This window comes from Macaca fascicularis, chromosome 16, assembly GCF_037993035.2.
Source record: "Macaca fascicularis isolate 582-1 chromosome 16, T2T-MFA8v1.1".
Lineage (NCBI taxonomy): Eukaryota > Metazoa > Chordata > Mammalia > Primates > Cercopithecidae > Macaca > Macaca fascicularis.
The window spans coordinates 33,037,094-33,064,173 of NC_088390.1; the positions used below are offsets into that span (position 1 = coordinate 33,037,094).

Here is a 27,080-nt window from a genome sequence, read left to right on the forward strand (position 1 = left end):
GGTCAATGGAAGGAATGTGGCCTCCTGAGCACAGCTGTCCCCCAGACCTGTTCTGCCCTGGGCTTCTTTAGCCAGACGATGGGCCCCAACGCCTGTCTGCCCTCATGGTCCCCACCTCCAGAAATTCTGATTTGGCCGGTCTGAAGTGGGGCCCAAGCATTGCGATTCATTTTTAAAGTCCCTGGAAAATTCCAGGGCACAACCCGGATTGAGAGCCAATGATTTGCTCTAGGCAGAGCCACTCATTTTATAAATGGGAATTCCGAAGCCCGAAGAAGGGTGGGGACTTGTCCGAGGTCAGGGGCATTGTAGGGACCCAGTCTGGCTCTTTCCTTCACTGTGCTGGCCTCCAGGGAATGGTGTTGAGAGGGGATTTGCCTTCAAGGAACGGACTGACTCTCCCGGGAGGGAGTTTTGTTCTCCTTGCTTCCCAGGGGTGGGGTAGTGAGGAGGCTGGGCCCAGAACTGGCCACAAGCAAAGCCAGCATCCCCAGGCTTTCTTCTGATTTCTGTGGAAACCCCTGGAGGCTGCCTGACCTGCCTCAGCCCTTCCTGTGCCTCCCAGAATATCTGACTGTTACTATCCAAGTCTCATTCCTCCCTCTCCATCAACCCCAGCAGTGGGTGCAGGTAGGAGGAACATCTGTCAGGTGCTCCCTTGCCAATTTGAGACATGTGGCTGCCAGCCTGGGCTGCCGTAGAAACCTTCTCCACTTGCTCCTCTCTCTCTCCTTCCAGCCCCGCTGGGCTCTGGCCTCAGAGGGATGTACAGGGTCCTATGTCACCACTCACAGGGCTCTAGGAGCTCACCTTTGGCCTCTATGGTCTGACCAGTTCCTGGGGGAAGGGTCTGGGGTTAAGGATCCCTTTCATCACGGCCAGGGAGGCTGGGGGTGCACCTGCCCATACACGCCAGTGATCCAGGTTCCACAGATGGACCTGTGTTCCAGCAGCCCTGCCTGAGACATGTTCTAGGGGTGCAAAGCTGAACAGAAACAGAACCTGGGTTTGCTTCTTGATCTTCCTTCAACCCAGCTTTCATCTGTGTTCTTATGTGAAGTGCAGTGTGTTTGTATACATGACCAGGACAGCAGTGGTGCTGCCCCTGGCATTTTCCTGGTCCACCTGACTGGCCACAGGGAGTGTGGTGTCTCTGAGTGTCAGCCGGCCCGGGTTTCTAAGTATAGACCCCAGGCAGCCCCGTGGCTGCTAGTAAATCCCGGGATACCATTTGATACCTAACTGGCCCTGAGCTGCCGGCTTACCCAGCATGGCCTGTGATGCCAGCCTCTGCCAGCTGCTGGGGGAGGGGGTAGCACATTGGCCAAACCCATCCTCACCCTCCACTGGAGAGAACAGAGACCAGCAGTCTCCTGTTAATGACATGACTGGATTGTCACAGACTGGGAGTGACTTCAGCGCTCAACTGGCCCTGCTCTCCAATTATTATCAGAAAGAATAACTTAATCCCACCTACTGGAAAACATATCTCCTGGTTTGAGGGAGACAGGTAGAGGCAGGAAGCCAGTGATCTCTGACGCTGTCACTCTGCTCCTCATTCCTGCCTCCCCACCTGTGTGCACCCATGCTAACCCTGAGACTTGTCGGAGCTGGGACTGGGCATCTCTCAAGATGGTTTGGGCATCTCCTATGATGGTCTGGGCATCTGTGTCTTCCGTTCTTGGTTTCTAGTTCTGTATTTTATTCTTTAGACAGAAGCTGGGGTGGGCAGTAATTCTCCTGGAAGCAGTATGGACTCCCAGCCAGGCTCTCCAGAACTTTGGGGTATGGGCAGAGAGAGGGGCCTTTTGCCATTGGCTTTGAGACAAGTTAGCATCTTCTGGGCACCTTCTGGCAGATGGGATGCCCTCCTGGGGCACTGGGGCCTCTCAGACCTGAGAAGGTTTCAGAGTGGCTTCACCTGCAAGTTCACCTTCAGCAGGTGGCAAAACTGATTCCCTAATTTGTTTTTGGTTTAGAGATGATCCAGGAAAGTTGTGAGTTACTCTGCTTTGAAACATCTTCCTAAATCAGACTTGGCTATGCCTATCACTGTGGGTGAGCGAGTCATATCCATGTTTGAGGTTTCAGGGGTGCTGAGCTGCTTTGGGGCACTGTTGAGTCATGATACTGGGAGATATCAGGGCCCCTCGCAGGGGCTTTCACAGCCACGAGACCTTCCTAGTAGCTTTCCTTTCTTGATTAAGTTAACATTGGGTCTCAAAGTCAGTTGTAGAGATGGGAGGCCAGGCACTTTGTTTCCAGGGTGGGCCCCTCACTGAGAAAGCCGAGCCCCTGGACTACTTGCTACTGGGCCAGCATCCTTCTCTGTTTACCTACAGAAATAAAGTTTTAGACATAACTCACTGATCAGATTAACCTTGGAAAGCATCAGATTCTTCCCATAGGGTCCCCGCACGTTCCTCCACCCCATGTTCCTCATGGACATAATTTGTTTTGTTTGCACAGATTTGAATTAGTTATCACCATGTAAAAGCTAGCCCTTTAAAAATGAAAATTCATATTTCTTTAAAACCAGAAGGTCTGGTGCCCCTCCATTGCCTGCCCCTTTCCCCAACACCAAGGGAGGGAAGCGGGGGGTTTCTGTTTAGCATTGCTATTGCTGCCGTTGGGTTTCTTATCCAGTAGAAAGGCAGAGAAGTGTGTTAAATCAAGTTTAGCCTAGAGCTGCCTCCTTAGATATTTTAAGTTCAGCCTAAAGGTTTTTCTGTATATCATGAACTATAACAAGTGGAGGTGTAAAAACACTGTAGACTACACTTGTGCCCATCACCGAGTTTTAGCCAATCAAATGTAGCCAACTGTTCGAACCTTGTTCAAATAAGGCAAAGGAGCTGTAACCAAGCCAGCTGTTTCTGTACCTCACTTCTATTTTCTGAAAGTAGGTAGAAATTAATTTACTTGGAAAAAAATAATTTCCCCTGAAAGGTGGCTGCTGTATCCCAAGTCTTTGCCAGATTAACAAGCGACAGCATGGAATATTTGGAGGAGGTTTGGAATCGTGCACATGTGGGTTTCAATTCTGCCCAGCCACTTGTTAAGCTGTGAAGTCTCTGAGCCTCAATAAGATGGACTTAACTCCATCTACTTGCTGAGTTGATTAAAGATAAAGTAACATATACAAAGCCCCAGGTATACTGTTCTGGCAAATAGTTTGTAATAATAAATGTAGTTATTATGTTTGAGAACTTGAAACTTGGCATAGGTGAGGAGGAGAGGAATAAAAAGAAAAAGAATCTCTGTTTGTATTATAGTCAGGTTGAAGATTGGGTTTCCTCGGCCTGGCTCCCTCTCCGCCCCCATTAAACATCTCTGTCATCTTCTGGGGAAACTACTGAGTCATCACAGCCTTGGAGTATGTGGTGGAGAAACAAACGGAGGACACCCTTCCAGAGAAGTAGAGGATTGCTTTGTTCAGATAAGGTGAAGGTCGCTTTTGTGCTTGCCCTGACGGTATTGCCAAGGTGCTCTTCACAGTCAAATGAGGGCAAAGATATCCAAACCTCATTTCAGTGGAAGACAGGCTAAGGGAAAGAAAGCAAGACACGTTGATTGAATAGAAGCTTCTGCATGGCACCATTTGTCTAATCTGCCTCCCCTGTTGGTGCTGTTCTCATCAGTGGTTTCCTGTGACACTTTAGTTTTATCTTCTGGAAGGCAACCAGGGCTTTGGCCAACCAGTGATGAGCTTCTTGGTACAGTTATATGTCTGGTTTTGTTTTGGTGTGAATCCTTCTAAATGGTGATGTGATTCTTGCCTACAGCCCTCAAGATTGAAGAATATACTAACAAACTATAAAAGCATCTGCCATCAGCGGGTACAGTAAAAAGTGAACAAACGAAAACAAAAAGCCAGGCCTCTAGCTCCAGCCATGCTATGGGAGAGAGGGTTATGGGCTGGGCCTCATACCCTTAGGACTCAGCCAGTATCTTCATCAGGGTTAGTTTTGACGCTTGAGGCAAAGAATTACAGCATGTAAATGGAATGACAATGAAATTAGTCCTTAAAAGTAAAGTTAGACACAACTTGCTAAAAATCATTGTAAATTGGCTTAGATTCTCAAGAACTGTGAGCTTTATAGCAGTCATTTGATGTGGAATGTCTGACCTTCTCTGTTATAGAAAATCTGGAAAATATAGAAAGGGTTAAAGACAAAAAAAAAAAAAAAAAAGTCTGATCTGGTCCCATAGCTCTTTGAACTCTCCCTGCTCTAGTGCGCATCTTACTGCATTGTAGTTACCTGTTTAAATGTCTGTCACCCCTCTCACTTGGCTGCAGGCCACTTGAGACCAGAGGCATGTCCCATTGGTTTTTGATATTTGTCCCAGGCTTGGTATTGTTGCTGGATAGGGGTCCCATTCCAGATCCCAAAAGAGGGTTCTTGAGTCTTGCACAAAAAAGAATCCTGGGTGAGTCCATGGACTAAAGTGAAGGCAAGTTTATTAGAGAAGTGGAGAAACAAAAGAATGGCAACTCTGTAGGCAGAGCAGCCCTCTGCTAGTTGGCTATTTTCATGGTTATTTCTTGATCATATGCTAAACCAGGGTAGATTATTTGTGAATTTTCTGGGAAAGGGGCAGGCAATTCCTGGAACTGAGGGCCCCTCCCCCTTTTTAGACCATATAGGGTAACTTCTGGGCATTGCCATGGCATTTGTAAACTGTCATGGTGCTGGTGGGAGTGTCTTTTAGCATATTAGTGCATTATAATTAGCATATAATGAGCAGTGAGGAAGACCAGTGGTCACTTTGGTCACCATCTTGGTTTTGGTGGGTTTTGGCCAGCTTCTTTAGCTCATCCTGTTTTATCATGGGGTCTTTGTGACCTGTCTCTTGTGACCTCCTGTCTCACCCTGTGATTAAGAATGGCTGACTTCCTGGGGATGCAGCGCAGCAGGTCTCGCCCTCATTTTACCCAGTCCCTATTCAAGATGGAATGGCTCTGGTTCGAATGCCTCTGACAGCGGCATGTGGCTCAAAGTAGTCAGAGCTGGAGAGGTTTCCTCCCTCCTTGAAGAGAGGAAAGGGCACAAGTTTTGAAGTCCGCTCAGCCTTGATTCAAACATTCACTCTTTGTATTTTCCATTGCTTCATAACAAATTTAGCAGCTTAACACACCACCCGCTTATCAGCTCGTGGTTCTCTAGGTGGAGGAATCCAGGCAGGCTCTGCTTACATCCCTACTTGGGATCTCACAAGGCTGAGGTCACGGTGTAGGCCAGGCCTTCCTCTTACCTGGAAGTTCTGGGGAAGAATCCACTTCACGTTCATTCAGGTTATTGGCAGAATCCATTTCCTTGTGGCTGGAGGTCTGAGGTCCTCATTCCCTCAATGGCTGTGAGCCAGGGGCTACTGTTTTTCCCAGAGGCCACCCCCATTCCCCTCCTCCTTCAAAGTCTGCTGAGTCCTTTTCATACTTCAGGTCTCTGACTTCTCTGTTACCAGCTCAAGAGAACCCTTTGCTTTTAAAGGGCTCTTGTGATTGGATGAAGCCTACTTGGGTAATTTCCCTTTTGCTGTATATAGTAATCCCCCCTTATCTGCAGGGGATATGTTCCAGGACCCTCAGTGGATGCCTGAAACCATGGATACTACTGTGTGTGTTTGTGTGTGTGTGTGTGTGTGTGAGTGTGAGTGTGTGTGTGTATATACACTATGTTTTTTGCTATACATACATACCTCTGATAAAGTTAGTAAGTTGGGCACAGTAAGAGATTAATAATCAACAATAACAAAATAGAGCAATTATAGCAATATACTATAATGAAAGTTACAGGAATGTGGTCTCTCTTCTTTCTCTCAAAATACCTTACTTTCTGTACTGTTCTCACCCCTCATGTTGTGATGATGTGAGATGATAAAGTGCCTGTGTGGGAAGAGGTCGTGGCAGTTGATCTGATAACCAAGACAGCTCCTAAGTGACCAACAGGCTGGGAGTGGAGACAGTGTGGAGATGCTGGACAAAGGGACAATTCACGCCTCCGGTGGGACGGAGCTGGATGGCGCAAGATTTCATCACATTACTCAGAATGGTGCATAGTTTAAAACTATAAATTGTTTATTTCTGGAATGTTTCTGGCATTTTCCATTCAATAGTTTTAGGCCATGGTTGGCTGCTGGTAACTGAAACTACAGATAAGAGAGAGACTGCTGTAATGTAAAATGATCAGGAGCAACACCACGAAACGAAGGTCACAGGACCACCTTAAAATTCTGCCTGCCACTTTCTTCACCGTGTGGCCTAGTGACCTCGTGCAGGTGACATAATCTCTCTGAGCCTGTTTCTCCAGCTGTCCAGTGGACCCAGTGAAAAGTTTTGACGGAAATCAGGTGGGGCAGTTAGTGCCTCCGCAGTGTTTGGCGAGGGTTTTTTTTTTAAATCCTTCCTTTCTTAAGCCAGTTTGATTTGAAATCTCTCTTGTCTGATTCAGATACAACAAAACTGTGAAGGGTCATCTTTGTCTGAAGTACTCGTCATCCTAAAAAGTTGTTATGATTCACTATTTTGTTTTGTTTTTTCTGTGCAGAGGAGTAAGAAGAAACAAGCTGGGCAACATGCCCTCGTCCAAACCTTTCTGGTCTTTACTTCTTCCCCTCACCCCCCACCAAGTCTGCTTCAGCTGCTGTCTCTGGGAGCCTGGAGGGTGGGGGCCAGGGAGCTCTGCCTGTGTCCCCAAGCACGTGGTGGCTCTGGTCAGAGGCTGGCCCAGCCAGCAGCTGGCCCCTGCCACTCAGCAGGAGGCCAGCCTGAGGCTGAGGGGCTCCCGGCCCGGCTGACTGCTCACCGCCTCTCTGCCTGTCCCTCTGTCCCCTCAGGAGATCCCCCACGACCTCACGCTGGATGCCCTGCTGGAGATGAACGAGGCCAAGGTGAAGGAGACGCTGCGGCGCTGCGGGGCCAGCGGGGATGAGTGTGGTCGTCTGCAGTATGCCCTCACCTGCCTGCGGAAGGTGACAGGCCTGGGTACGTGGGGCCTGCCACCCTCTCCCTTGCTTGGCCTGGTGCCCTGGGGGCTGTGGCCTTCACCATGGTGGGTGATGGAGTGGGGCAAGCGTGGCCAGGGTTTCTGGGGCAGCCTGGAAAGGCCAGGGTTGGATGTTCACAGCCTCCTGAGAAGCTCTCCCAGGGTCCTCAGGGCTCTGGGTCCTGCTGGGGCTGGCCTGGCCGAATCTGAGGGGGCTTCAGCCATGCTTAGAAATCCCAAGCCTGTCTGCTGGGCTGGCCTGGCATGATTTCCTCTCTGTGGAGGGCTCTGTGTACCCTCTGCCAGCTTCCCACATTCCAGCCCCCAGCGCTCTCCCCGCCTTCTCCTGTCCCCATTGCTGGCTGGGTTCTGTGCTCAGAAGGCACACGCTGATGTGGGCCTGAGCCAAGGGTGATTAGGGAAACTCTGTGGCTCTTTAGCTGGGAGTTTGTATGTGGCTGTCCGAGGCAAAGTGTGTAATCCTGGCCTTGCCACGAGGTCCTTGGGAATTATTCACAGGCTTTCTAAATCTTGCCTTGGAAACAGCTTCAAATGCCTGACTTAATGCTCCCACTACCACATAGATAAGGCATTAAAATATGCCTCATGAATGAAATCAGGCCTGCTTTTTAATTATCTGAGGCCCCTGTCTTATCTCCTTCTGCCTGAGGCTTAAGGAAGGCACTGAGGTTTGTATTCTGCCTGGTTTTTTTCTTCCCAGAGAGGATCGGGCTTAATTTCTTCTCTGCCCTCATTGTATCAAGTCCTCTGAACACGGCACAGTGTAGAAAGTTGCACTCAATTCAGAAAATCTTGACCTGTTAGGTCTCCCGGCAGCTGCTGAAAATCAACACAACAGAGATGTGGCTGGTGTTCTTGGTCCCACATATTACAGGAGGAGACTGAGCCCAGAGAGGGAACGGGCTTGGGTAAGGGCATACAGCAGTCGGTGACGGAGCCAGGATTTGAACCTTGGGCTATCATGGCGATTGGTTTGTCCCCATGCTTGCCACCCAAGCTGAGATCTTTGAGGGTAATTTGTCAGCCCTTCTTTCCTTCCTCTTCATGTCTGGATTTTAAAGAATTGTGAAAGAGTCAGCTTTTAAGTGGTAGTGACCCATTTGTGTCATGAAGGCTGCTGTCCACTTGTCCTAGATGCCAAGGGAGGGAGACCACTAATTTATGCATCTACTGTGTGCCAGGCGCGTGACACACATATCGTGGCCACACCATTGTAAGAGGTGGTGCTGAGCTCGTTTTGTAGCTGAGACCTCTGTGACCACTGGAGGTGTTGGATGAATCATCTGGGGCCTCACACCTGGCATGGAGCAGAGCTGGGCTTTGAACTCAGGTTTCTTGTTCAGAGGGTGCTTTTTCCAGCAGGCCCTAGAGGAGGCCCCTGAAGAAGAAGCATTTTCTAGGTTTCTTCTCTCTCATTTAGTCTCAGCTAAGTTCTGAGAGTTCTCAGCTAAGTCCCAGCAGAGTTCTGGCCCCATCACAGTCCAGGACACAGGCCTTTCATCTGCCCAGTGCTGGCTGCACTTCACAGGCACCTGCTGGGATCCGCTGGATACCAGTGATCCCGTCAGATCATGCATCACAGCATCTTCATTGCACCCCCTTGGGGCTTGGTGAGAGCAGTCTAGTCACAGTACGGATGGGCTATGGAATCAGACCGCCTGGGCCCTGTCTGGGCCCAGCACTCTGCTTGGCCACTTAGAACCTTTGGGACCTTGCTGAGTTACTTTACCTCACTGTGCCTCAGTTTCCTCATCTGGAAAATGGCAGTGATAACAACACCTCTCTCAGGGTTGTTGTGAAGAGGAAATGAGTTAACGTAAGTCCTCAGACCAGAGCCTGGCATGTATTAGATGTTCTTTTCAGTGTGAGGCCTATGAGGTGATAGAAAGTGTTGAAGTCATTTCCTTTGCAATCTCTGGTCTAAAGAAAGGTGAGTGAGCAGCTGGGCATGGTGGCCCAGGCCTGTAATCTCAGCATTTGGGAGGCGGAGGCAGGCTGATTGCTTGAGCTCAGTAGTTCAAGACCACCCTGGGCAACATGGCAAAACCCCGTCTCTACAAAAAATACAAAAATTAGCAAACAGTGGTTGTATGTGCCTGTAATCCCAGCTACTCAGGAAGCTGAGGTAGGAGCATGGCTTGAGCCTGGGAGATAGGGGTTGTAGTGAGCCAAGATCGTACCACTGCACTCCAGCTTTGGTAACAGAGCCAGACCCTGTCTCACCCAGAAAAAAAAAAAAAAAAAAAAGTGTGTGAAGGATGGTTGTCTGTGCTGGTGAATAGGAGGTGAACGTTCCTGCTGATCCTCCCAGTCCTTCACCCGAGGAAGATATCACTAACCCACAGATGCTTCTGTGGTGACTCTAGTGTCATTCTCAAGCAGCCACTGCCAATCAGCTGGTGTCAGTGCACACATCAGGACCCATTGGCCATCCTCAAGTGGGCCCAAGAGCAGTGGTGATTAAATAGGCAACTTGCAAATTTGGGGCTTGTTTCCTTTGGTGGCGGGCTTGCTCGTAGATTCATGAAATTCATTCTTTCATCTGCTCAACAAGAAACCTGGTTGGTGCCTCCAATAGGCCAGTCTATGAGCTACAGTGTTAGTCATGGCTGCAGCTCATAAGGAGCAAGTGGTATGGGAGCACAGGGACTGAGCAGCTCCTGTCCGGTCGGTTCCTGAATGGAAGGTCACTGCAGTCAGGTGGGAGGAAGGGTGTTTGAAGAGGGGATGGGATGTACAAAGAAACTTGTGAATTGGGAAGGCTAATTCTTCCCCCCATTCTTGATAAGTGGCTTGACCACCTCTGATGATGGGGAACTTGTTACCTCCCACAGCTGTTCCGCTGTAGGTTATTCAGAATCAGTAGCATCGTGGGGGGTGCGGCGGGGAGCATGGTGCTGGGACCGAACTTGTCAATTCCCATCCCACCACTTTCTTAAATGTCTGGCCTTGGGCAGTGTCTGTGACCTCCCCGAGTCTCAGTGACCTCCACTGTACACTGGGGAGAAGAACAGGCATTGCCGGAGGGAGGAGGGAGGCAGGGCAGGCTTGTGCAACACAGGTGCATCAGTCCCTTCTCGCAGGCTGTAAAGAAATACCTGAGGCTGGGTTGGTTATTTATTTATTTATTTATTTATGAGACGGCCTGGAGTGCAGTGGCACGATCTCGGCTCACTGTAATCTCTGCCTCCCGGGTTCAAGTGATTCTTGTGCCTCAGCCTCCCAAGTAGCTGGGACTGCCAGTATGCACCACCACACCAGGTTAATTTTTGTATTTTTAGTAGAGATGGGGTTTTGCCATGTTGGCCAGAATGGTCCCGAACTCCTGACCTGGTGATCTGCAGGACTGGATAATTTATTTTGAAAAGAGCTTTACTTGGCTCATGGTTCTACAGGCTCTCCAGGAAGCATAGCGGCTTCTGGTTCTGGAGCGGCATCGGGAAGCTTCCAGGCATGGCGGAAGGCAAGGGGGAGTGAGGCGTCCCACAGGGTAGGAGCAGGAGCAAAAGCAAGAGCGAGAGGGGGCAGGGAGGTGCTACACATTTTTAAACTCACTTTCACGAGAACAGCACCAAGCCAAGAGGATGGTGCTAAAACAGTCATGAGAAACCATGCCCATGATCCAGTCACCTCCCACCAGCCCCCACCTCCAACATTGGGATTACAATTCAGTATGAGATTTAAAGTTCTTAGCAAGACATTCAAGGCCCTTCCTGATCTGGCCCCACTGGGCTGACCCTCCAACTTCATCCCTTGCCTCTCCCCGGCTTGTCCTTACCTCTGACAGCACACAAAACCCTTTGTAGTGACCAGAAGGTGCCATATGCCCTTACCTTCCCATATGTTGTTCCCTCTGCCTGGTGCTCCTTCTCCACCTTCTTCCATAGTTGACTCAGCCCAGGTGCCACCTCCTCTGGGAAACCATCCCTGGCACACTCCCTCTCTCCACCCCCACAGCTGATTTAGGGTCTGCTCCTCTGCAGAGCCCCCTGTGTGTCTCTGTCCTGGCACAGAGCATACATACTGTGTTATGTGCCTGTCACGCCCATTCAACTCTTCAAGCACAAGGATGGGTCTTTATAGGCCTTTCCACCCAGCATCCAGCATGTGCTTGAATGGCTGGAGCTCAAGCCCCACAGAGCCACACAAGCCTCAGGGGCCTCAGGCAGAGGGTCATGGTAGGGACAGCCCACAGTCACTCAAAGGCTGGCGTAGAAGAAAGTGGCTGTTGGTCCCTTTCTTCCTGGATCTTTTTTCACAAGCCCTGGGGCACTTTGCTGTTGGATGCTCAGAACAACCCCTTGTCCCAATGTTTGAATTTTCTTAAAGTGGAGTTTTTCCTTCCTTCACACACCCAGCTTGGTCACCCCTTCAGTTTCTGAGGTCACCCACTTTTGGGGTGGGTTTCCTAGATTGCTCCCCCAAGACCTGCCCTTAAGAGCCCTGCACGAGCCAGTTCCTCCTGAGCTGTGCTTCCTTCTCTATGAAACAGAAAAATACAGGTTGAGTATCCCCTATTTGAAATGCTTAGGATGAGAAGCATTTTAGATTCTGGGTTTTTTTAGATTTTGGAGCATTTGCACTATGCCTACTTGTTTAGCATTCCCCATCCCGAAATCCGGGGTGCTCCCATGAGCATTTCCTGTGAGTGTCATGTCGATGCTCAGAAATTCCCAAGTTTTGGAGCATTTTGGATTTTGGATTTTCAGATTAGGGATGCTCATCCTGTGGTAGTATCTGCACCGAGGGCCTCGTGGTTGGCTACATAATATGTGCGCATGAGTGTGAAGCCTTTATAAACCAGGTAAAGGTTGATAGTTGAAGCCTTCCCTTAAGAAACAGTGCAGCCTCACACCAGGTGTTGAACATCTCTGGCTCCTGGCCATCTCCTTGTGAATGCCTTCCAGCCCCGACCATCTGTGACTTCACGTCTTGGTCCACAGGAGGGGAACATAAGGAGGACTCCAGTTGGAGTTCGTTGGATGCACGGCGGGAAAGTGGCTCGGGGCCTTCCACGGACACTCTCTCACCAGCCAGCCTGCCCTGGCCCCTGGGGAGCTCCCAGCTGGGCAGAGCAGGCAACAGTGCCCAGGGCCCACGCTCCATCTCCGTGTCAGGTCTGCCTGCCTCAGACTCCCCCACCCCCAGCTTCAGTGAGGGCCTCTCGGATACCTGTATTCCCCTGCATGCCAGTGGCCGGCTGACCCCGCGTGCCCTGCACAGCTTCATCACCCCGCCCACCACACCCCAGCTGCGACGGCACACCAAGCTGAAGCCACCGCGGACGCCCCCCCCACCCAGCCGCAAGGTCTTCCAGCTGCTGCCCAGCTTCCCCACGCTCACCCGGAGTAAGTCCCACGAGTCTCAGCTGGGGAACCGCATTGACGAGGTCTCCTCGATGAGGTGAGTGCTCCTTCTGGGCAGCTACCAAAAGTGCCCTCTGTGGTTTTCTAATTATAAAGATACATGGAAGGACCAATACAATCAACCCCTATAGAAGCATGTAAAGTCAAAAGTAAAAGGTACCCCCATCTTTCAGTCCATTCCTCAGACTGCTTCAGCGGTGTGGCCTGAATCCTTCTAGATTTGGTTCTGTATGTACACGTGCGTGCACATGACGTGATGCCACGTATGGGTCAGGGTAGGCCGGGTTACACGGAAATAACAGATATCCCCAAATTGCCAGGTCTTAAAGGAACAAAGATTTGTTTCTTGCTCATGCCGCCTTGTCCATCTTGTCCATCATGGGTCAGCCTCCTTCCGGGCCCAGACTGTCTGAGCATTGCTGGCCACGGTGGCAGGGGGAAAAGTGAGTTCCAGATGTCATGCCCTGGCAGTTGAGTACTCTTTCTTGGAAGTTCCACTCACCATTCCTGGCCCAACCTGAACAGGAGAATGAAACTGTGCTCTTTGCCCACACGCCCAAGAGGAGAGAACTGGAATATTTGGTGGAAACCACTAGTGACTATCAGATACCATACCATCTACTCTGTCCCATGACTTGTTTTTTCAACTTCCCTTGGTATCTCTGGGAACATCATGTCAGTACATCTTGGAATATTTTACTCTTTTGTTTAGTTTTTGACTTAAAAGTTTTTTCTATCTATGGATTTTGAACAAGTGAGACAGTCACACGATCCAAAGTGCAGCAGCTCTGTGGCTTCTCAGGGTACGCGGTGAAAACTCTACCCCACCATTTTTATTCAGTCACGTGGTTCCCCTTTCAGGAGCCAACCAGGCTAGCAGTTTTGTGTATGTCTATAATTATTTAAACCCCATTTGTTTGACTTGTTCATATTATTTCATTGTATAGTTTATCTTGTCCCCTTCTTGATGGGCATTAGATTATAGTCTTTTTTTATTACAAAGATTGCCCTTGTCAATATACCCTTGTGGACAGCACAGAAAGAAAGGGAGAGTTCTCCTTGGGTGCCTCTTACCTTCTTGTACCCCGAGGATTGGGGCACCTGGTTTCTCTCCTCAGCCTGGGCACCACTTTTCTACACTTGATCTTAGCCAAAAGGTAAAGAAGCGACAAGGGCACCCATTTTCTAGGGGGTTCCTTGGGCTCTGGTGTATCTTGGGCCTTGGAGTCATCTTTGGAATGGGCCTGATCCCCTCTCCCAGTGCATGCTGTTCAGGTCCTTTATGGGATGGAGCCTGGACAGCTCCAATGGGTTTGAGTGTGCCACCCAAGGAGGAGAGATCCAGGTGTCACTGACCCTGCTGTTCCCTCTTGGGCTGTCCTGCTGGGGCCTGGGTCCCACCCAGAAGGGGCTGTAGAATGCAGTGATGATGACCACACGAACATGGGTCAGAGGACATCTCACAGTGGGCTCAACCCAGTCCCTCTGTTTCTGTCTTCTCCCAAGAAGAACATTAGGAAAGCTCTGGTCTCATTCGCATGCTGGAAGGTGGCAGGGACACAGCCTCAGGCAGATGATACAACTAGCCTCAAACTCCAGCCAGTGACTGAGCCTCAGACCCTGGGATTCTGAGTCCAGTCCCTGCAGAGTTACCAGAACCAGCACTGACGTGACGCTCAGGCCACCTCGCTGTTCTGGTGACCCCTGAGTGCTCTGTTTCCTCCAGCTCCATGTGTTCTTGGGGGCAGTGGCAGCCCCCTGGGGAGGCTCAGGGTGTGTCCCTGCGTGACTCTCCTTTCAGGGGCTACCTCTGCTCTGCATGGCTGTTATCTCTGCCTTCCTGTCCAGCCACACCCTCTCCAACTGATAATTTTTTTTTTCTTTTTCTGAGAAGGAGTCTCGCTCTGCTGCCCAGGCTGGAGTGCAGTGGTGCAATCTCAGCTCACTGCAACCTCCGCCTCCCGGGTTCAAGCGATTCTCATGCCTCAGCCTCCTGAGTACCTGGGATTATAGGCATGCGTCACCACACCTGGCTAATTTTTGTATTTTTAATAGACACAAGGTTTCATCACATTGGCCAGGCTGGTCTTGAATTCCTGACCTAGGTGATCCACTTGTGTCGGCTTCTCAAAGTGCTGGGATTACAGGCATGAGCCACCAGGCCTGGTCTCTCCAGCTGATTTACCCCTTTTCTTGCCTGGCTCTGGGCCAGGCTCTCCCACTGTGAGCCATGTGACCTACTCAGCCAGCCCCCTGAGGCTCAGTTTTCTTGGCTGTGAAATGGGCTGAACTCTAATTACCATGCTTGGTTGCTGGCGAGGCTTATGTAAGCTAATGTATTAAAGTGCACAGCACTGAGTTTCAATGTCCCCTGGGGAGGCCCGGGGAATGCCCTTCTAGTCCTTTCCATTGAGGAAATGTCCCCACAGAGATTGCAGGGGTTCCCACAGTCACTCAGCCACAGCCTGGCCTCAAGCCAGGCCTCAAAGTCCTGCATCCCAGCCCCTTGCCTGCTCCCGCCCAAAGGTAATGTTCTAGGAACGCGCCGAGCCAGCATGGTGACGTAATCCCCCTCTCTGCTTTTTGTCTCCTCTAGGTTTGGTAAGAGCGATTCATTTCCATCCCCTCTACCACCTGGGAGTCGTGTGTGCGTTGCTGTCGCCATCGGGGGTGGACCTCTTTGACCACCCTCTTAGCCCATTCGGCCTCTCCATAGTCCAGAAGCAGAGGTGCTGGTGACCGCCTCAGGAAATAACCCTAAGACAGGTGGCCTTAAAGTGACTGGCTGGCTTCAGCCTAGCTGGCAGCTGTTCTCTGAGAAGCAGAGACCTTGAGCGCATCTCGGCCCATGGGCAGCCCCATGAAGAGCCCTGTCTCCACCTTGCCCTTGCCCACCGAGACTCTCCAGCAGGGACTCTGGCCTGCTGGGCTGCCATGGTAAAGCACTGCCCCCGGGAAGGCGGTGCCATCTGCCTGGTTTCAGTGGACTTTAGCCATCCCCAGAACCCCACCTGATGTCCCGGGACCCCACTCTTCAGGAGAGGGACATTCCTGGAGGCAGAAATGCAGCACAACTCTGAATGACGCCCCAAAAGATGGGAGGTGCAGATGCCCCTTTGGGATGGGAGGACACATGGGCAACCCTTGACCCCCTTTCCCACCCCCACCTCCAGGTTGGGAGCACGTTCCTGCACGTGGCTGTGCTGTGGGGCCTCGCTCATGAGTCAGAGTGGAGGGAGACAGCTGTGCCTCTGGAGTCTGCTTTTAATTGTCTGGAAATGCAGAGATGTCTGGTTTTTGCCTGAGCAAAATAGGAGTTTATTTTTGTACTATCCCGAGCTGGCTAGGAGAGTCACGTAGCTGTGGGCGGGGTCTTGGGAATGAGGAGGGGTGCAGCATGCAGGAACTATGCTGAGGTGGAGCTGGCTGCAGGAACCCCAGGGAGGCACAGGGGGACCATGGAAAGGAGCTACACTTCCCTCCCTTAGTGCCCTGGCAGAAACTGCCAGGGCCCTTCACAGAACCTTGGAGGAACATTCAACACCTCCATCTCTAGGACAGCCCCAGCCCTGCCATCCTCCAATTGCTATGGTAACACGGAGACTGGAGCAGTGAGATTGTTAGGCCTTCAGGGCCAGTGTCTCCATGCAGATCAGATGAAGGCAGTGCCTGGTGCACATACCACCTCACTGCCCATGCCCACAGAAGATGGGGCAGATCGTAGGTGGCTTTGGGGCTAACTGGTTGAAACTCCAACATAGTCTGTTTCTCCTAGGCTGGCAGCTGGCACCTTTAGCCCCACGTGTTTTTTGTTTTGTTTTGTTTTTGTTTTCTTTTGAGACGGAATCTCGCTCTGTCACCCAGGCTGAAGTGCAGTAGTGCAATCTCAGCTCACTGCAGCCTCTGCCTCCTGGGTTCAAGTGATTCTCCTGCCTCAGCCTCCCAAGTAGCTGGGATTAAAGGTGCCCGCTGCCACACCTGGCTGATTTTTGTATTTTTAATAGAGACGGGGTTTCCACCATGTTGGCCAGACTGGTCTCAAACTCCTGACCTCAGGCGATCTTCCTGCCTCGGCCTCCCAGAGTGCTGGGATTACAGGTGTGAGCCACGGTGCCCAGCCATCCCCATGTGTTTTGGTGGCCTTGGCTGCTGATGGGTGGGGTGAGCCCCAGGAGGAAGTTGGGACAAGTCAGCCTCATGGCAGATGTGCCAGGGAGAGCTGCAGGTGAGATAGATTGTTCTTATCCAGCTCTCCTTGATGTGGGAGGACTCAGTACCTCCAGCACGCCCTTCTCATGGAGGTTATTTATGTGGTACTTGGCCTTAAGTGAACCAGCACTTCATGAGTCCAGCTTTGTGCTAGACCAGCACTTGGGATTGAGGAGGGCAGTGGCCACCCTTGGGGGACCTTCTGACTCAGAGGACATGAGATGGCCACACTAGAGCACTGTGTTCCTGACCTTTCTGGGTCACAGGTCACCTTGATGATTGGATGAAAGTCTTAGATCTTCTTTCCAGAGAAAAGCCTACAGCATTCTACTGAACCAGTCCAGAGGGTTCCCGGATCCCCGAAGCCCACCCATGGGCTGGCTCTGGGAGGCAGTGGCGCTGAGTATGGGGGCGTGAGTTGAATGTGCGGGCTGCTGGTGGGTGGAGAGAGTGCTTCCAGCAGTTTGTCTACTGCACTAGGGATGCCTGTTCTTACAGGGAATCCCAGGCTGGGAGAGGGAGCGCCCTCCAGGAAGGCCAGCAGGAGAGGCACCTCAAAGCGTATGGCCTTTCTCTCAGCAGAGAAGGAGGGTGCTCAAGAAGTCCCCAGAGGCTCAGGCTCATACCTGGCTGGGGCTGGCCCACGTGAGAATGTGGTAAAGCTTCGCCTTGTCCTCGCTCTGTCTGCCCAGATCTGGCAGTGGCCTCTCCCAGAGGAATATCCTCCAGGGGCTTCTGCCTGGAAAGGCACTGGATGGGCTGACTAGCCTCGGCTCTCCACCTGAGGTAGACAGCTTCAGCCATTTACCAAGAAGTACCCAGAATTGAGCCCCTGCACACTGGGGGCCTGTGGTGTGTTGGTGAGAGGTTGCAAGAGGTTGGGCTGTATAGAAGCTTCTGTCCACACTCTGGCTTTGCCTTCTGCCTCTCCAGCCTGCCTTGCTCCTCAGCTAGAAACATCACAGAGGCAGCTGACTGAGCCATCCTCAGAGGCCAGGAGCAAGCTAGAGGACCAAGCGAGGCGAGGGGAACCATACCATGCCACTGGGCTAGCCTGGCCTGCTCCTGTGTTGATGGATATAGATCAGGGAGATGCTTATGTAATAAACCATTGCGCCCCCCTCTAGCCTGTGGTCTCTGAACTAGGAAGTCACGGGCACGAGCTGTCGCCTGCGGAGTTCCTCAGCCTGCCCATCCGGCCTCTTTCCCCGCAGATCTCTCGCATGGATCCCCACAGATGGTACGGAGGGATATCGGGCTGTCGGTTACACACAGGTAGGCACAGCGGGCCTGGAGGGGGATCAGAGCACAGAGCCGAGCTGGAACCCACATGGGGCCGGGAGTTCCGGTCTCTGTTTCTCAGCGAGCTCTTTGCCTCTGACGGGTCTGTCCATTTCCATTTCACCTGTGGGACATGGCCCTGCACTTACCTGGAACCCTTGCCTTGCCAGGGTGGCCACATGGACTTGCACCTCCGTCATCTGCACCTCCTCGGGTCTCTTCCTCACTCTGCTTAGGGAAAACACTTTCCTTCTTTCCCAGGACAAAGGTCCCAGGAGAAATAGGGTCAGGGTCATGGGAAGGAGTTGCAGGAGCTTCCCCTGCATCCGGTGAGATGTCACGTGAGTCCTGAAACTGGCTGCACATCAGAGTCTGCTGTAGAGCCTGTTGAAAATCCAGATTCCTGGGCCCCACCCCTAAGGTTCTTGCTCCCCTCACCTGCAGTGTTGACATGAGAAGTAATTAAAACCCAATGAGGGAGACAGAGAGCACGTGTGCATATGTGTGAGCCTCCACAGACCTGGTTGCATCTCGAGGAGGCCAGATTGCAACTCCTTAAAAGGCACTCCATGCAGTTGGGTGTCCCCTGCCACCAGAAGCTCCCATCTTTGTTGGGTGGAGAGAGTAACATTTATGGATCTCTGCTACACAGCGTATCTGTGATCCTTCCCAAATCCTGTGAGGCTTAGCGTTAACCCTATTTGCAGAAGCATCTGAGGCATCTTACAGCCGGTAGTAAGCAGAAGGCAGAATTCAAACCCAGCTGTTTGTCCCCAGAGCCTCTTCTCTTTCCCTTGTGCTGAAGGCCTTTTTTGGCCTCTGCTGGACCAGTGGAATTTCTTACAGAGAAGCTCTGTAACTCTAAGTTCAGAGAGCTGGGATCCAGACCCTGTTACACAGCATCCCAACTGTGGCACCTTGGGAACATCACCTGACCTCTCTGAGCTGGTTTCCTTGGCTGCACACTTAGAATCCTGGACCTGCCTCACTCCCTGGCATGGGCATAAGAATCAAATGAGCTAGTGTTAGTGGATGCATTACAAACTGTTTCCCAAATGCTGTTGGCATTTGTTCTGTTGTTACTGTGATACACAATATGTTAAAAAAAAAAATCTGTGTTTCCAAAAATATGAGTTATTTCTGCTCTTAGGCCTGCCTCCCCACCCTGTGGACCAGCCTTGCGCTTTTTTTCTGGAGGACACTACCCACTCGTCCCCCATCCTTCCTTGAAATCTATCTTTCGTGTTTTCTTTAATGTTCTACATTTTGGATTGAAAATAGACTGATACGTTGAAACGTCAACAGAAAATTGCCCTCTTGTTCCTGTCCCCAACTCCTCAGTCCCCTCTGTAAAGAAGTCTTAGCTGTGTGTTGTCTTCTAGAGATATTTTATACAAACAAATATGTATGTATGTTTTCCCCTTTATTTTTTACTCAAATACTGCATATGTTATACACAATCTTATACTTTTTTCCAAAAATGGAGATACAATTTATATAGAGCAAAATGCACAACTATGTGTGTGTATGTGTATGTATTCATACACACCTGTGTATACCATCCAGATGAAGATGAAGAACATTCCAGCACCCAGAAAGTTACCTTTAGTTCTCCCTAGTTGACAGTGCTGCCATTCAGTGGTATTCACTTCTATCGTCATAGCTGAGTTTTTTTTTTTTTCTGTACTTGAACTTGATGTGAATGGGATCGTATCTTACTGTACCTTACTTTTTTAACTTGACAATGTGACTTGGAGATCATTCCATTTGCACAGAAAAAGCGTCCTTGTTTTAGTTTCTTGCTGCATAGTGTTCCATTGTTTGGAAAGAGCATACTTTAGTCATAGCCCCTATCAATGGACATGTAGGTTATTTTCCGTCTTTATGCTGCTAACATGCTGCTGGCATACCTTGTCTATGTATCTTTCAACATTTGTGGCCTTGTGTTGGATAAATTCCTAAGAATTCCTAAGAACTGTTGGGTCAAAGGGTATGCACACTTGTACTCTTGATTGCTGCTGCCAGATTGGTACTGCCAGATGACCACACCAACTTCAGCATATTGACAGTGATGACTTTGCATCTGGGAGAGGGCCCATGGGGCTCTGGGATGGAGCCAAGACTCCCAGTTGCCCTGGAGCTCCGTGGGAACCCTTCTGTGTCTGGGCCTTGGCCTCCCAGCCAGTGCGAGCATGTGCCTGTGTCTGCCCCCTGCAGGTTCTCCACCAAGTCCTGGCTGTCGCAGGTCTGCCACGTGTGCCAGAAGAGCATGATATTTGGAGTGAAGTGCAAGCATTGCAGGTGATGGGAAGAGGAGTGGGGGTGGGAGGAGCAGACACTTTTCGTTTAGTAAATCAGAGTTCCAACACGCTTCCCTATACTTGCTATTCATAGTCCTATTCAGCACACCAGGGAGTGATCAGGCCTCTTCAGGGAGATTAAGCAAGTTACTCCGCGAAGAAGGGAATACTTGAGGTGGGCTTTGAAGGATGAATAGAAGTTTACAAGATAGACCAAGGGGGAAAGAGAATTCCAGGCCATGGGAGGGTCTTGTACTAAGGCCCGGAGGAATATGAGGACTGTTCTGGGACCTGTAAGGAGTTCTGAAGTTTAGCCTTACATTTTGAAGCCCTCGAGAGGCAGACAGGCGATGCTAAAAACAAGGAGTTGGCTTGCGGACGGGGAGAGTGAGCGCAGGGTATACATTCTGTACAAGTCCAACTTTATTTTCTCATGCCTTGTGGTTTCTGGTGGGAAGGAAGGGCAAGGATAGGGAACAGTGTGGGCTGGGCAGAGTGTGTCCTCTGCTGTCCCACTGCCCTCACCTAATGCAAGGTGGCCTTGGAGGTTCGGTGTCCAGCCCACTCTGCCCCTGCATTGTTGTATGACCTGGGGCAAGGCACTTGACCTTTCTGGGCCTGATTTTTAATGTATGCATCAACCATGGGGATGGCTCTGAGAACCTGAGCTAGTGTGTGTGATTGCATCTGGGCTCCAGTCACACGGTAGATGGTGGGTCTTGTGCCTATCAGCTGGACCCATCACTTTCCCAGCGACTCTCCTGACCTTTAGGGAGTTGCTGACTTCTCTCTCTAGTCTGGGTCTCCTGTGGCTCCTGGCCACTTGGCTTTACATTAGGGACCTCTAGTTCCCATGATGTGGAGAGCACAGGATGACCTCTGAGCCCAGGCTGTCCTGCGATGCAGTATAAGGTTAATAGGACACCCTCAGCCCATTAGAGAGAAATCTAGGACTCAGTGCAGAAGGCAGGACCACAGTGAGAACCCAGTTCTTTCCAATCCTAGCCTGGGGCTGACCCTCAGACCGCATGTTCCATTGCACAAATGTAGCCGGAGGGGCTGCCCTTTGAGTCCCTGGGATTCTTTGGTAAAGCAAACACTGTCTGTCTAATTCGTCTTTTTTTTTTTTTGTAAGTTCAGATTTGTCTTGAGTTTTTTCAGTATGGGTAGAGGGTCTCCTTTTCTTTACAAAAGAAAAATAGGTGGGCAACCTGGGGCAAGTCGAAGTGGGCATCACGAGACCTACTTTGCTGTGAGGATGGGTAAATGACACAGAACGTGGTAAATGCTCAGCATAGCAGCTCAGTGTAGCAGCTGCTATTACTATTAATATCATGGTGTTCTCTACTTCCGAGCTAACATTTGTTGAGAAGTTTGTGGAAATGGAGACAGTCCTGAGTGAATGCTACACAGAGCTACCCATGTGTGCCCGAGCCCCGCACGTGGCGCTCCGCACGCTAACCTCCCCTTCTTTACCAGGTTGAAGTGTCACAACAAATGTACCAAAGAAGCCCCTGCCTGTAGAATATCCTTCCTGCCATGTGAGTTTTCTGCCTTCCTCTCCTCTGCCTTCTGGATTTCAGTGAATCAATCTTTAGCTTGACCTGTTCCCTGGTGATGGGTTTTCCCTCTTTTCAAACAGTAACTCGGCTTCGGAGGACAGAATCTGTCCCCTCGGACATCAACAACCCGGTGGACAGAGCAGCCGAACCCCATTTTGGAACCCTTCCCAAAGCACTGACAAAGAAGGTACACTGGGTAGTGCTGGGGAGGACCCCCTTCTGCCACTGGACGTCCTTCCTATAAAGCACCCCTGCCTCAGAGGCTCAGTGGGGAAGTGGGATGTGACACCACAGTCTCAGATTTGTGGCCAGAGGGTGGCCTTGGGAATCATATCTTGAGCCACTAGGAGGCTTTACATTTAAGTTGTGGTGGTACAGCCATGATTCCCAGTCCCTTCTCCTTTGAGCTAACACTTCCTGTGTGTTTAGCGTGTACCGGGAACAACTTCCATTGCTGTTTCATTTGAGCCCCACAGTAGTTCTGAAGGGTACATACTGATCCATGTCACAGGTGAGAAAACAGCACAGCATCCCCTGAGAGCAAGATACAAACCCAGAGTGGTAGCCTCGGCAGCCACCCAGCCGCAAAACCTGGGCCCTTAGTCGCAGTGCGGTAGATACACCTTCAGTTGTTCGTTAAAGCAATTGCCATGACCGCCACCGAGCAAGGCTCTGCTGCCCTCATAGGAATACCCAAAAGTAATACAAACAGTGCATTTTCATCCATAGCCAGGTCAGGCTTCTCTGCTGAGGCAGACGGGTGTCCTCTGCAGCTAGACAGAGTCTGCGAAACCTGTGTCCCCCAGGAGGGTTGGCATACCTGTCATTGGCCCCTTTGCACAGGTGTGCCTGGCATCTGGGAGGTGCCAGTGCTGATGGCTTCTGACAGCAGCTCCCATCCTGGCTGGCTGCAGGCTGCTGGCTGCTGTGGTTTTGGCTGTGTATTTTTAAGTGTGTTTTACCTGCAGCCCCAGAGCAGGGGCTTAGCGTGTGCCCCTCCGATGAGGAGCATGTGCCCAGTTGCCTCATGGCTGTGACTGGCCATGTGGCTCAGGCTGGAAGAAAAAGACAGGCAACGTGGCCAGTTTGTACTGGGGACCCTAAAGGTACAGCTTCAGGGGCTGCTCTGGGAGAGCCAGGGCCACCTCTTACTGTCAAACAAGAAGGCCAGCTGTCCCAGGCCTGACTGTGCCATGGGCCTGCACCTGTCCTCTCTCCTGCCTCTCGTTTCCCTCTGGTGGTGGCTTCTCACCCAGAATGGGGAGGAAGAGGGGAAAGATGATAGGGTCCTGTCTTAGTCTGTTCAGGCTACCATAACAAAATATCACAGACTGGGTAGCTTAAAAACAATAGAAATTTGTTTCTCATGGTTCTGGAGGCTGGGAAGATCAAGGTACCAGCAGACTCGATGTCTTGGGAAGGCCCACCTTCTCACAGATGTCACTCATACCACATCCTCCCATGGTGGAGGGGCCCAGCAAGCTCCCTCGAGCCCTTTCCTGAGGGCACTAGTCCCATTCCTGAGGGCTCTGCCCTGATGACCCAATTACCTCCCAGAGGCTCCAGTTACCAGTACCACCTCCTTGGGTGCTAGGGTTTCAGCATGTGAGCTGTGGGAGTTCACAGTCATTCAGACCACAACAGCTGCCCAGCCCTGGCTTTGAGTCCCAACTCCTCTCTTGCTTCCATGACCTTGAGTGAGCCACTTGACCTCTCTGAGCCTCACTTTCTGCTTTGTAAATTGAGGTTCCTAATGCTTCATTCACAGGGTATTTGAAGGGTAAAGAGAGAATGTTCATGAACTTGTAGGGAGCAGTACCATACCATCAACTAGTAATTATTTTCCCAGCCCATCACAGATAGGATCAGTTCCTCAGCAGGAATGCAGTGCCCCCTGCCCCCATTGCCAACAATGTCATCATTGCCCCTGCCTCTCCTCTCCAGCTACGCCTAGCATACCCCCCATCCCTATGCGTTCTGCACGACCCCCTGCCCATCATGTTCACTCCTGCATCTCCACCCACCTGGACACCACCCCTCAGCCCTCCTCACAGCACTCTCTCTCTGTTCTACCTCCCTCATGAGCCCCTCCTGCGTGCACCTCCTCGGCCTCTAAGCCCACACGGTGGTGCCAAAGACCTCTCATCTCTGAGAGCGTTGGCCCTCCAGGATCCCGCTGAAGGTTGCTATGATAACATGAGCTGTTACTGAGTTCTCACTAGGGGCCACACGTGGTGCTGAGAGGTGTGTTTATCCTGTTCGTCTTCGACCTCTTCTCCCACCACCTGCCCCTCCACCCCTGCCCGCCCCATTCCCCTTCAGCACAGATGCTCCCTGAGGGCCCCGTGATGCTGTCTTGCTCTCATTGGCACCAGGCACACAATAGGCAGTCAGGAAACCAGCATGTTGATTGTTGAATGATTGAACAACACTGTGATCCGGCAGGTGTTACCCCCATGTTACACAGTGGCTCTTAAAGGTTGGGTCATTTGTCCAGGGTCACAGAGGGACTGATGGAGGGTCCTGAGCCTTGGAGAGTGAGTGAGAAGAGGGAGGGCTCAGTGGATCCAGCTCCCACTTCTAACTTGGCGCCATGTGATGTCAACTATCCCTGGCCAGTAGATTCCAGAGGTCACTCTGTACGCCAGAGCCTTCATGGCGTGCAGCAAATAAACCTGTTGAACTTAGCATTTAACCCAACTTGGCCTCAACTTCTTTAACCAAGGAATTCCTCTCCCACCCCCAGGGGAATTGATGTTTGCATTCAGGAAGCACTTTTCAGATCCAGGTCCTGCCTAACTTAGAATCCCCTGGAGCCCTCTCTCTGTTGGTCTTCTGGCCTTGCTGGGGCCCAAACTTCTGAGTGCTCCTAGCTAGCAGGTCTGCAAAAGAATGTGGAACAAGCATGTATTAGTCACCTGCTATGTACCACCCACTCCCACCTTTGTGATGCTACTGGTCAGCGCAGTAACCCTCTGCCATAGGTGTTGATGTTTTCATTTTGTGGTTGAGGAAATGGAAGCTCAGAGAGGTAGAGGAAGTTGCCTAGAGTCACCCAGCTAAGTGGTGGTGGAAGCTGGCCGAGAATTCCAGTCTGTCTGCCTCCAAACCCCGGTGCTCTTTTTGGCCACAGGGAGAAGCTGGAGCTTAGGCCTCTCTCCCTGCCCCCTACTTTCTCCCTTCACCCACCTTTTCTCATTTCTAGTGCAGCAGCCCTCCCTTCCCTGGGGCTCTCTGGTCCTTGCTCCCATAGGCTCTTGCTCAGAGCTGTGAGATGCTGGTGCTGTTCTCAGGGGTCTCCTCCGTGCTGTGGCTGGGGAGCCATGGCCAGAAGGCATCCTGGAGCTGGGATCATGCCAGGCCCATCTCCCATGACTGTGGGCAAAGCCCTTGGCTTCCTTGGGCCCTGCTTCCCTGAGCTCTACAGTGGGACTGTGGTGGCACGTAGTGTGGATTGAGTTGATAATTGAGTTGATAATCAGTGCCGCCCAAACTTCATCAAAGCTGCAAACCATCTTTATGGTTTCTGTCTTAACCGGATACCACCTAGGCTAATACTTAACAACACTTCACTTTTATGTAATCATCACTATCATCATTGGAAAAACCATGATTCCTACAGATAGAAGGTAATCATTAAAACAAGCACAGTTATGGCCGGGCGCGGTGGCTCACGCCTGTAATCCCAGCACTTTGGGAGGCCGAGGCGGGCGGATCACAAGGTCAGGAGATCGAGACCACAGTGAAACCCCGTCTCTACTAAAAATACAAAAAATTAGCCGGGCGCGGTGGCGGGCGCCTGTAGTCCCAGCTACTCAGGAGGCTGAGGCAGGAGAATGGCGTAAACCCAGGAGGCGGAGCTTGCAGTGAGCCGAGATCGCGCCACTGCACTCCAGCCTGGGCGACAGAGCGAGACTCCGTCTCAAAAAAAAAAAAAAACAAGCACAGTTAAAACCAAAAAGTTATAAGCTTCATCTGGTTATCACACTTGCTTAAGGCTTGGAGCTTGAAGCCCTCACTCTGTTGAATGGGTGATGAGTCAGTGTTGGAGAGGCGATAAAGACATAGCAGCTCAGGCCAAGGCCTTCTCTCAGGCAGAACAAGACAGGAAACAGAGCACCCCACCTCCCTGGTGCAGCGTCCTCTGGGTTGTGTCCAAGGGTCTCCTAAAGGTGTCTCACTGGCCACCAAACATGTGTTTCCCATGGCAAGCACTGGTTCATGTGATCCATTAGCAGGGGGAGCATGCTTGCTTTAAGTGTGGAAGGGATGACATTAACATTTAAGTTGGGACAACATGAGTGAACCAGGCCTGTCCTGACAAACTAACTCCTGGGCTCATCTTCTAGAAAGTTCTTTCCAGCTCCAGAATTCTTACCCCTCCAAAATGGCAGACCGCACCAGCCCAAGCCATCACCTCTTCAGGGTTTTGTACTTTGACTCTAAGACTTCCCAGTGCCTTTGATTCAGCCAGATTTCCAAAGAAAAGGACTGTATGCCTCTCATTTATCATTGGTCTCCCTACGTCTGGCAGAGTGCCTGGTGCTTAGCAGACATGATATAACATTTATCAGAGCCTGAACTTAATTCATTATAAAATCCTAATGTGTGCCCAGCTCAGAGCCAGGCACTGAGTATGTAATGATCACCCTGGCCTCATGCAACACACAAGGTAGTGGGAGAGTCTTCCGTCAGGAAAGTGCCTGGGACGTCTGCAGTAGACACGGTGCCCTGATGAAACACTGCTGGGAGCTGTGCCAGGATGGAGAGGAGGAGCGTGGTCCCAGCCAGGGTGCAGGAAAGGCTTCTGGGAAGAGTGTGCTTGAGCTGAAATCAGAAAGCTGAGCAGGAGCCCCCTGGGGAGTGGGCATTGAGGCGAGGGCCTCTGTGTGCTGCCCTTCCTCAAATGCTAGATGCGTAAAATGTCAGACCCTGAGGATTCCCTGGGCTGACTGCTTCCTTTCCAGATGGGGAAGGGAGGGTGTGGCTGGTGGGAGGCAGGTGGGGCCGGGACAGCCCTGCCACTCCCAATATGTCTGGTCCTGCAGGAGCACCCTCCAGCCATGAATCACCTGGACTCCAGCAGCAACCCTTCCTCCACCACCTCCTCCACACCCTCCTCGCCGGCGCCCTTCCCAACATCATCCAACCCATCCAGCGCCACCACGCCCCCCAACCCCTCACCTGGCCAGCGGGACAGCAGGTTCAACTTCCCAGGTACCACATCTCCAGGCTTTTCTGGGTTCTCAGGGGTGCGGACAGATCCCCTTCTCAGCAGACCCAAGGTCTGCAGATTCAAGGTCAGACATGGTCACAGCGAAGAGCTGATGTTTATGGAGCACTTGCCAGGCGCCC

General features: G+C 51.3%; 1 protein-coding gene across 12 annotated transcripts in view; it reads left to right on the plus strand.

Annotated features, from left to right (window-relative positions):
- The window catches only part of KSR1 (kinase suppressor of ras 1), a 172,624-nt gene that overhangs the window by 116,938 nt on the left and 28,606 nt on the right, over positions 1 to 27,080 (plus strand). For 5 of the 12 annotated variants that reach the window (XR_012425396.1, XM_065531113.2, XM_074018843.1 and 2 more), the window contains exons 1-6: positions 15,547 to 16,985; positions 17,797 to 17,857; positions 20,081 to 20,164; positions 21,643 to 21,704; positions 21,806 to 21,912; positions 26,774 to 26,942. Coding sequence is in view for 11 of the 12 variants with exons in the window: in XM_065531113.2 (XP_065387185.1) it covers positions 16,955 to 16,985; positions 17,797 to 17,857; positions 20,081 to 20,164; positions 21,643 to 21,704; positions 21,806 to 21,912; positions 26,774 to 26,942 (514 nt within the window). In the remaining variant the exon portion in view is untranslated. Of the gene's footprint in view, positions 1 to 6,837; positions 6,986 to 11,950; positions 12,411 to 12,591; positions 12,597 to 15,291; positions 15,311 to 15,546; positions 16,996 to 17,672; positions 17,858 to 20,080; positions 20,165 to 21,642; positions 21,705 to 21,805; positions 21,913 to 26,773; positions 26,943 to 27,080 lie in introns of those variants that run through there. The other 7 variants (XM_065531115.1, XM_065531116.1, XM_074018848.1 and 4 more) reach the window with 5 other exon arrangements.